The following is an 11012-nucleotide window of genomic DNA, read 5'->3' as shown; positions in this document are numbered from 1 at the left end:
CCCTGATAACTTTAGTAGACTCTACCATACATTGACCTAGCTCTAGTTCTACCATATACTTGCCTACTTCATGTAGTAGTCGGTCTCATTTAAAAGCGTCTTCAACCGACAACAAGCGTCTTCAAGTGACAACAAGCGTCGCCAGACAAAATCTTCAAAAATACTGAATAAAGTAAGCGACATCAGAAGATATGTTGTTAATATGACTATAATACACCTCTGCCAAATTTCAATTTGATATTTGATAAAATGACCGAGTAATGATGAATTGAATTTTTACGATCGCAGCGTAGCACATGTGTGTATTAGCATGTAAAGTGAAGAAAGCGTCGCCAGATAATATCGTTACAATTACCCGCTAAAGTAAGCGACATCAGAGGATATGTTATTAGTTAGACTTTTATTGATATATATATTCCAAATTTCAGCCCGATATTTGAAAAAATGATCGAGTTATGATTAATTTAATATTATGATCGGTGGCGTGGCATACGTGTGTGAATAGAACTCAACATATGAAGAAGCGTCTTCAGAACATATCTCTAAAATTCATCGATTAAGTAAGCGACATCAGAAGATATGTTGTTAATGTGAATATAATATACCTCTATATCAAATTACACTTAGATATATGAAAAAATGACCGAGTTATCGTGAATTTATTATTTTACTATCGTCGGCTTGGCACACGTGTGTTAATAAAACTGATATAGATCAAGAAGCGTCTTCAGACTTTACCTCTTAAAATGATTGATAAAGTAAGCGACATCATGAGATATGTTATTCATATGACTATGATACAACTATATACCAAATTTTAATTTGATTTGTTGAAAAATGATTGAGTTATCGTGAATTCAATTCATACGATGAACAAATATGAAGCTATACGCCGTGCCACATATGTGTACGTAGGGTAGGCAGAGACGTGTATGTATTATACGTCTCTGGCATAGGTGAACACAGTTAGAATAAATTGCTATATATAAACATTGATACCCCTTTAATCAGCTGTGTCAAGAATAACATTATTGTATTTATTGAACAATTTAGATTTTAACTGTTACCGATTAAGAATAATTACGATTAAAAATGTGTTTAATTATCTTTATATTTTTTTTATTATAACTAATATAGTGGGAGGGGATGCGTAATTTTCGAGTTTCTCATGACTTTTTGAGTAAGATGGTGGCCCTGAAAAGGGACGTTTAAGCAGGCGACTAGCGCAGTCTTTGACAGAACAACGCTAGTCGAACCTTTCTGTACACGACACATACAGGAAAATGTTTCGAGACATTTGTCAGTTAAAATTGGCATGACTGATAAAGACAAGGCCCCGATCATGTCATCAATCTTTGGTGAAGATAGTGATTCAATAAAAGAATTCAATACCATTGCACAAAAGATTGACGAGTCGTATAGAACACGTTTAGGAAGATATTGGTCAGTAAAGATTTTACCAACGATTAAGCGCAGGGTGATTGAATCGAGATTGCGCAATTCCAAAAGGTTGGAAAAACAACAATTGCGAATCGATGAATCACATCATCAAACTTCTAGGGGACTGGAAAAGTATGTGTGGAAGAAAACATACTTTTTAACATCTACGAATGGTATGTTAACAATACCTAAAACTGCAGCAATCGCAAAAAAACAGGGACGCGAAAACGTGTTCGCGCGAATCGCACCGAAACGCACGGTCCTGTTAAACAACAAAAGTTGTAACTTAGTTACCTGATGACAATTACGCTAAATGAAGAACTTTTTTACGCTTTAACAACACTTGTGTGCCCGCAGGACGGGATTCAAGATGTGAAAATTATTAACATTTGATTTCTTTACAAGTTTGAACAGAGAAACAGTTATTCTTACGTATACAGACAAAATGTATTTGATTATATGAAATACCGATATTTACACCTGTGTGCCAGTTATTTCATAAGAAGTTTAAAATGATTGTATTTTTCAGCTGTACCTTTACAGCAATAACCATTAAATTTTAGTATAGTCTTCATTAAACTTATAGGTACTTAGGGATTTTTTTTAAACACCAACATTAAATCGATCAGTCACACGAACATATAACGGACCCTGAGTAGAACCACGTCCACGTCCGTAGGGTCTGGTAACATGCTTGTTTCAAGAGTGTGGCTGAGAGTTCTACACTATAATCCGGTCTAACTGTGTTCACCTATGCGAAGCCCTACGTATACCCTACGTACTTGTACATGTACACATATGTGGCACGGCGTATAGCTTCGTAAAATCGCCGATCATAATATTAAATTAATCATAACTCGATCATTTTTTCAAATATCGGGCTGAAATTTGGAATATATATCAATAAAAGTCAAACTAATAACATATCCTCCGATGTCGCTTACTTTAGCGAGTAATTTTAACGATATTATCTGGCGATGCTTTCTTCACTTTACACACATGTGCTACGCTGCGATCGTAAAAATTCAATTCATCATTACTCGGTCAATTTTTCAAATATTAAATTGAAAATTGGTACAGAGGTGTATTATTGTCATATCAACAACATAGCTTCTGATGTCGCTTACTTTATTCAGTATTTTTGAAGATTTTGTCTGGCGACGCTTGTTGTCACTTGAAGACGCTTGTTGTCGGTTGAAGACGCTTTTAAGTGAGACCCCAAGTAGTGGTAAGTGAAACTTCCACAAGATGAAGATTAAGCAAGTAACATGTGTGTGAGCAGACTGGAAGGTGGGGTTAATTAGTATAAAGGAAGAGAGTGTAGCACTTGATGCCAAGTTAGGAGGGAGAGAGTACCACTGAGGGATTGTTCTTGGAAAATTCTGGATGAGTCCATTAAGGCCTACAGTACCGGTGCTGAAAGGGTTTTTACATTATGAACAAAAAGCTCGGGTTCATGTGAATTTAGTTGTCTAAATCTAAGGTAAAAGTCAGACTTCAGAATTGTACTTCATTGTGTTATAGGATTTAGGTGAAAGTATAACACCCTTTTTTGATCCAAGATCTGTGTGGGGTTTTCTCACTATATTCCCCATTTCATAAAATTGTTACTCAAATGGGTAACCATTACCCAAATGCAGGATCAGTACCCATATGCACGGTTGTGCCCTACCTGTTAAACACCACATTCATATTAGTGATGGGCCAGTGATCAATTCTAATAAAAAATCACTTGGTTTGAATAATCAGAATTTTCCAATAAGCAAATTCCATAATTGATAATCTGTTTATTTACTGATCTCAGGAGTAAATAAATACAATGTACATTAAAAGTAGACTGTAATGTGTTTATCATCAAAAAAGGAAACTAATATAGAATATATAAATCTGTCTATTATTGTTGTCAGTTTATTTGAATATTCGGTCTCTTAAAATTATAAGATGATGTCTATGTCTAATCAATGTACATTAAAAGGAGACTGTAATGTGTTTATCATCAAAAAAGGAAACTAATATAGAATATATATAAATCTGTCTATTATTGTTGTCAGTTTATTTGAATATTCGGTCTCTTAAAATTATAAGATGATGTCTATGATAAGGAACATTCGTGAAACTACAGCCAGAACACATTACAACATTGTAGAATTCTAATCTTCCAAAGCGTATCACCAGGGTCTTCTATCATTTGGTTTCCTTTATTTCCTAGTTCCTACATTTTTTTTGATATTTCAGGATGAAGCTGAGGATGGTGATCAATTCGTGTTTAAACAAGTGCGGGATTTTCAAAATGGGTGTAGAGTGACCGCTATATCATGGAGCCCAGAAACATCGTATCAGTCTCGGGAAGTGGCAGACTGTTTAAGGCAAGAAGTCTATTCCAATTAAAGTTAAACTTTGTAATAAATTTATTCTTCAACCCTAACATGCAATGGTAGTGGAGGTAAGGTAGTATGGTTGTAAACTATTTACAATCTAAGTCACAAACGTAGTGACATTGGCTGGCTTGAATCAAAATTTGTGCCATGTATTGGGTGTCTATGTGTACTGAGGCCTGAGTCTGTTCTGTGTCAAAATTATTTCTTACATTAATTAGTGCATGTGGCTTTATGCAAATGTGTATTATAAGAAACAGACAAAACTAGAGTATGATATATAATTTACAAACTTCAACTTGCACACCAGTAAAAGAGCAATGTATCAGTATGCTTTTTCTTGTAGACAACATTTCTAATAAATATTCATCTGGCTCATTAAAGGACCATGATGAAACTATTACCACTTAATGTTGTTTTAAAAGCAAACACTAATTTTATAATATTATTTAATTTTTAAATTGTATACATTGTTTTTCCTATTTCTTGATTTTAACATCTGTAATGTCTTTTTAAATTAACTTTCAGATTTGCTGTTGCTGGATCCAACAACAGAATTCAACTTTTTGAGTCAGATTTACGTGGGAAAGACACTCTAGAGGTATTTAAATGTTGTCATACACCAGACTTTCTCCGGCTATTTTGTTTAAACATTGATAGGGAAGATGACTGGTATTAACATGCTTTGTCTTGATCATAACTGCCGTCTTCAGTCTCATTATCATATCTCTAGTTCTAAAATGTTGAGATGGTTGTATCTGACTCTTAAAAGTGAAGATATTGTTTAAATCCCAGTTTGAGAACATGGTCAGATTGTATTAATTTAGTTGCAGCCAAGTAAACCATTAGTTGGGACGACTACTATTGTCTCACAGCCACAGGTTTGTTTTTAAGTACAACAGAACTGGATAGGAATTTTCTACATCCAGATTTGAGATTCAACTCAAGGCATAAAGTATGAAAGTTTTTGGTAATTTTTTGCCACAAGGTCTTTCCAGAGAATGACCAAATGTCATATAGCCAGTTGGCCTCACTAGTCCATTACAGAATAATAAGAGCTTTAATATGTTAACATTTTGAAAACATCCCTGCTCAATAGAGGAGATGAAAGTGTACATTATATGGAATAAAGTATATAACTGAACAATGTTTCCTCCTGGGACCAGACTGACAGAGCTGTGTAGTGGTACATGTACATCTTTAGAAAACTGCTTCTTAAATACATGTATGCCATTTGGAAAAAAATTGGTGTTGAGCTTCCATTGGCAAAATGTGGCAAGAGAAGCTGTGTTTCCAAATATCTGGTCCTTTTCAGGCAGTGGGTAGGAAACATTTACAACTTTTCATTTCAGATGATAAAAGAAACAGATGATACATGAATGTGTTAAACTTTTATCTATGGACATTATTTGAGCCCATTAGGTGAACTAAAGGTAGGTCTTAAACTGACAATGACTTCATAATAGCATGGTACATATATATATTTAGATTAAACTTCGACTTGATTTGGAACAAAGTTTGACAAGCAACAAGGAGATAAAACTGTAGTAACTTTGATGCTTTCTTAGTAGCATATATCCATTTATTTCCAGTTGCTAGAGGGCCACACTGACTTTATCAACTCTGTGGCCTACAACCCCCAGAGTGGAGAGACTCTGGCCTCGACTGGTGATGACTTGACCTGTAGGCTGTGGGTCGGGGATGAACTCAATGCCAGCTTCCAGCTCGGTGCTCCAGGAATGTCTGTGTGTATTCATGAAAGAGAACCAGGCAAGGTATGGTCATTTTATGAACGAAGTATCTTAGGGTTTCTCCAAAATATACATGCTCTCTTTGTGAAACATGACTCAAACCTGATTTTTTTTGTCAATAATGCTAAATGTTTTTTACCCAAGTTTTGATTACGATTTTTGAATCTCAAAGATTGGCAGATCTGTACAGTGTAATTGATAGTTTCTTGCTGTGTTTTCTCATGATCAGCACTGCATCATTGTGGATTAGCCCACCATCATGAAATTGGAACCATATGAAGTTGCCTTTGATATTAAAGTGACAAATTAGACTAAAAGAGTTATGTTACTTACTCTGTACAAATGTTTACACAATATACAATGAGGTTCTCAATTTTTTGGGATCTTGAAATGGATAAAGTGTATGGCAATATCAAAACAGATGGTTATCTTTTAAAAGAATATCAAGAAATTCCAAAAAATGAATTTGAATTACAAAAGTGTCAGACAAAATGAAAAAAAATCAAAAGTTATTATCCAGTCTTTACATGTACAAAACATCAACAAAATTATTCAAGTATCAATGTAATAGATCATATGTCAGATGTGAGACCATAAACAGCATACATATGTGATATCACTATTTGTTAAGGCATGCCCCTATCCCCTTCCCCATCTCCAATATTGCAAAATTCCCTGTCCCCTGTTTTTTGAAGCAGGGGTCATAGTGGCCCTATGATTTTGTACGACTGCAATCCTTTTACACTAAAATATTCAATTTTAATCTCACTTTCCCCAAACTCTCACTCTTTGAGATTTTTTCAGTGCATGAGTCTNGTACATATTTCAACAACAAAAATAAATACTGTAGACTCAGGTGACCGTTAAGGCCCATGGGCCTCTTGTTCATATTTGTAACCAGTAAAGGGCTCTTAACCAAAATGGCAACTTCTATAGGGAAATGAATTTTCATACCCTATCAGTAATTCAACTACAGGATGTCTTTATTGTACACAGTGATATATTTCTGTATAGCCAACTGTAGCTCTTTCAGTTGAAAATTGAATTCTCTTTTCAGTAGACAAGCTGGTACTGCTTCTTCAAACTACGTTTTCAGACATATTTTATGGGTGATTCTATCAGCCAATGAGAAATGATAACAATTTTTCAGCAAGCAATGACTTGAAATCGTAAAAACATAATTACAATTGGACCAGACTTTTGCATGGACAAAAGTCTGTGGAAAGTGAAACTTGCAATTAATTCATCATTGATATTTGTGTAGTATATATAGAACTGTATTTTTTTTGCAGTGTTGTAGCACCACTGGTACATAATTATCTCTTTACCTCTCTTTTTCTACACGTAGGTTGTAATATATTGGCAGTAATAAGTCAGATTTTCATTTGTAACACAATAGAGGAGCAGGTAATCAGTACAATGTAATTGTCAGGAAGAAAACAATGACTATTTCTCTATACGCTATTTCAATTCATTGTAGGTGATGGTGGCACAGAAAGATGGCATCATAAAGATATTTAGTATGGACCTACAACTCCAGATCATGTCTCTGGATTGTTGCCAGTCTCCACTGATGAGTGCCGACTGGAGCAGGCTAGACGACGATGTCATTTGTGCGGTGGCTGGTACAGAGTGGCTTATCTTCTATCTATCAAGATCTAGGTACTTCTGTGTTTCAAAAACTTGTTGTTGTTTTTTTGTCATGCGGATCGGTCCCATTCTCTGGTGGTCCAGTTGCATTGCTATCTATCAATAACCTTAGTAACAGATAACCAAAATGATGAACTAATCTGACATGTCATGTCAAATGGCAGTTGGTCATATAATGAGTGTAATTATCTGTCTAAAACACAATACATTGGAGTGGAAAAATTTGTGTCAGTTTTAAGGGTTTTAGCCTAAAATCAATGTTATATCATTCCTTTTCACAAATGATAATGTTTTCATAATTATTCATTAAAGCATATAATTTTGTGATAGTCAGCCGCAGGAAAGACGTCAAGCCCACCCTGAAGGGGCACGGGACATTCGGTGGGCAAAGTCCACACCCATACTTTTGGCCACCACAGGACGACCAGGACGACAGATCAAGGTGTTTAGCACAAGGCACCATCAGGTATAGAAAAACAGCAGGACCTAACGGTTTAAATTACAAAATCAGTTGCTTCAATTTGGTTTTCAAAACATTCATTTATTGCAAATTATGACTGGGATGATATATTACATGCCATATTTAAATGTCACCACAAAGTCTGCATGTATATGCTGCAGGTCAAAAGTCAAGGTCACATGATTTCTTGGTTGAAGTTTTGCAAATGTGTATTTTTCTTAAGTAATGAACATCCTGAAAGTTTTTACAACTACATACAGAAACATTCTATGCCTGAAGGTCAAAGTTCTTTGTAACAGGCTTGTCCATATACAAATGTTCTTTCTTTTAAATAATTCACTTTTTTATTTTTCATATTTCAAATGAACAAAATGGGCTGGTTGAATTTTTATCTTCTTTATTAGATTTGGAATGTCTGTGAAACAAAAGCACAGCAAAACAATCTGCCATCTTTGATGACATTTTGAAAGTGTACTTAAAAGAAGCCATGTTTTACTAAAAAAAAACACTTGGAAAAACAATAAATCGCAAAAGTGTCTTTTTGGACCAATTTTACAAACAATTGTTCGTTGATATTAAAATCAATTTTGTGGTATTATATACACACATTAAATTAACAAGAAGCAAACATGTCAATGGTCAAATTGAAGCTATATAAATTCCCCTTCAATTTTCTCCGATAAACAGGTGAAAGTTCACAGGTTCTCATTAAGCTGTAGTAGTATTCACTGTTAACATTATGCCAAGACTCTTAAGAATAACAACACTCTGATTTCTAGTTTTGACATCAATTAAAATACTGGACAAATCTTAAACAAACAAAACGCACAAACAACCATTAACAGGTATGATTGCATTGGTACTGGATCTGTTGCAGGTTCCCTTGAGTACGAGCCAACAAGTGGCCTATGGGATGAGTTGGCACTACACCTACCCAGTACTGGCTGTGGGAGGGGATCAGAAAGTGAACCTATACCATATAGAGCCTACCAAGGCACAGATGGGCTGACCGAAACCTTACAGCAAGGATAAGCAGAGCTTGATAAAGATTGGTGACCGGGAACCTGATCGGACACAAGTCAGCTTAAATAGTGTCTTCAATTGTTGAATTTGGCGGATAATTGAGGCCTTTTGGGCACTATCAGACTGGAAAAGCTACCCGAAGTATGGACAAAAACAAATACACAGTTGCATCATATTCCAAAAATTGTTGTGGAATTGGTGGCAAATAATATGCAGAAGTCACTGTTAATGGTATAATTCAGACATCCCAGCAAGTATATTGAACAGACAAGTTTTAGTCGGTGAGGGTTATAGCTTAACAGACAGTGAGACAGGTATTCCATCCCACAGTGGACAACAGGTGGTATTTCATAATATTATTATAAATATGTATGTTTTCTGATGTAGTGGAGTTCAACTACAGTGCAATAACTAATGTCCAATATAGTTGGTCAGAACTGTAATATGTGACCAAGTTCAGTATATTGTACTTTGTAAGGAGACTGAAGGGAATAAGTTTATCCTTTCTTTTCAAGGCTGCATACCAGAACAATTGTATATCAATCTCAGTGAATCGTGCCTTGTTATACAGCAGTAGTATTATGTACTCGTCTTACAATGGAATATTGTGACTATAGCTACCAATACCTGCAGTTACACAAATTGTAACATTGCTGTCAGTTATTTATATGTGACATTACTACTGATGCCCTTACAAATGTATCAACACTGACAATTCAATGAATAAATGTAAAAGTTAATTTATATTTATATACTGTATTAACAAGACGTCATAAACTGAAATTGAATCCAAGTAAGATCATTATTGAAAATGGGTTTTGTATGCTCAGACTTTTTCCCAAATGTTAATTTTGTCCTTCACAGTGGAAATACTAAGTATAGACAAGTTTTCTAGGTAAACTACCTAGGACTTCTTTATACATTTAGTGTATGTTTGATTGTGGTTATTAAATGAGAGAACGTCTACTCTTATATCTACCTTCAAAATATATGCATACCCAATTAAACAAATGTTAAACCCATGTTTTGTGTGTCTTAGTACTGGGCCTTATGGAGTACGTCTCAGTAAAATTTGGTGAGGCTGTTGTTCATTTACTCGTTTATTTTGTTTATGGTGAAAAGAGTGACTAACTCATGCTTAAGAGTCATGAATGGTAAAAAGAATATTGAAACAAATGTTTGTAATGTGCATCATATATTGTAAATACTGCATACCAGGAAAATTACCATACACTGGTAAAATCTGTGGTAAAATCTGTATCCTCCAAGTTTTCATTTTGCCGTTCACTTTTTGATTATTATGTTCATTATGTTGTTTACAAGCTAACCAAAACATAAAATAATATGATATTCTCCTGGTCTGTAACAGCAACCAAATGAATAAATCAATTTAACAATGAAAACAAATGTATAGACAATATTTATGTTTTCCTTTGTCAATTATGTTATATTGTCACCAAATATATATATATCCAAGTGAATTGAAATTGTATATAATTGTCAGAAAAAAGGGTTTAAATAGTAATACCTCTCTTTCTCTCTTTAAAGGACTGCAGTATGGCCATGTACGGTCTAAGGGTTAGAATATCAACTATTTCAGTTTTATGACGCTGTACTAAATCCCCAGGGTCGGGGGCTGAACCTTGATACCATTGTGGTAGCATATGTGTACACCCTTCATGCCCAGCAATTATATAGCAATGGTGTTTCTACTTTTAACATGTTATTAGTCCCAATGGATCAGGCACAGGCCCACAAGCAATCGTATTTGCATTAATTTATTAAATGCCTTTTCATATTCGGCAAACATATAGTAAGATTGCAACCGTTACCATTCTTTGACATAGAAACCAGAAACGAAGATCCCTTTGACTTGTATGAAAAGAATTGGTAAACTATATTATTATAGGGTGGATATTTTCACAATCTCCAAACTTGAATATTAAGCCTCAGTATGCCGCCGCCCCCGATCTACCGTTGTCTGTTGATGTCAAGGCCATAATAGCAATATAGAATCCCTTACTTTAACAATCTGACTTTAAATATAAAGTATATCTCCCATATCTCTGCTATAAACAAAGTACTGAAAACCATTATTTTAGTACATGAGTTGACAATTTAGACTACAATGACCCTGTTTCATGATGCGACACACCACCTTCTCAAGATGTACCTGTATAAAAAGTTTGATGCCCATTCCTGAAACAGCAGCTAAGATACATGTATGCTCTGGAAAACACAATGTTAGTAATCAAGGTCAGTTGAGGTCACAGTGACCTTTTATAGGATGGAGACACTACCTTCCCATGATAT

General features: G+C 34.8%; 1 protein-coding gene across 1 annotated transcript in view; it reads left to right on the top strand.

The window, feature by feature from the left end:
* The window catches only part of LOC110460664 (nucleoporin Nup37-like), a 10088-nt gene extending 628 nt beyond the window's left edge, over positions 1 to 9460 (top strand). Inside the window, exons 2-7 of the mRNA XM_021513704.1 lie at positions 3676 to 3806; positions 4344 to 4416; positions 5408 to 5590; positions 7047 to 7228; positions 7547 to 7682; positions 8554 to 9460. Of these exons, the coding sequence (XP_021369379.1) occupies positions 3676 to 3806; positions 4344 to 4416; positions 5408 to 5590; positions 7047 to 7228; positions 7547 to 7682; positions 8554 to 8685 (837 nt within the window). The 3' untranslated portion in view covers positions 8686 to 9460. The remainder of the gene's footprint in view (positions 1 to 3675; positions 3807 to 4343; positions 4417 to 5407; positions 5591 to 7046; positions 7229 to 7546; positions 7683 to 8553) is intronic.
* The last annotated feature ends 1552 nt before the right edge of the window (positions 9461 to 11012 follow it).

This window comes from Mizuhopecten yessoensis, unplaced genomic scaffold (assembly GCF_002113885.1).
Source record: "Mizuhopecten yessoensis strain PY_sf001 unplaced genomic scaffold, ASM211388v2 scaffold10447, whole genome shotgun sequence".
NCBI classification, from domain to species: Eukaryota; Metazoa; Mollusca; class Bivalvia; order Pectinida; family Pectinidae; genus Mizuhopecten; species Mizuhopecten yessoensis.
This window is presented reverse-complemented; position numbering and strand designations above follow the sequence as displayed.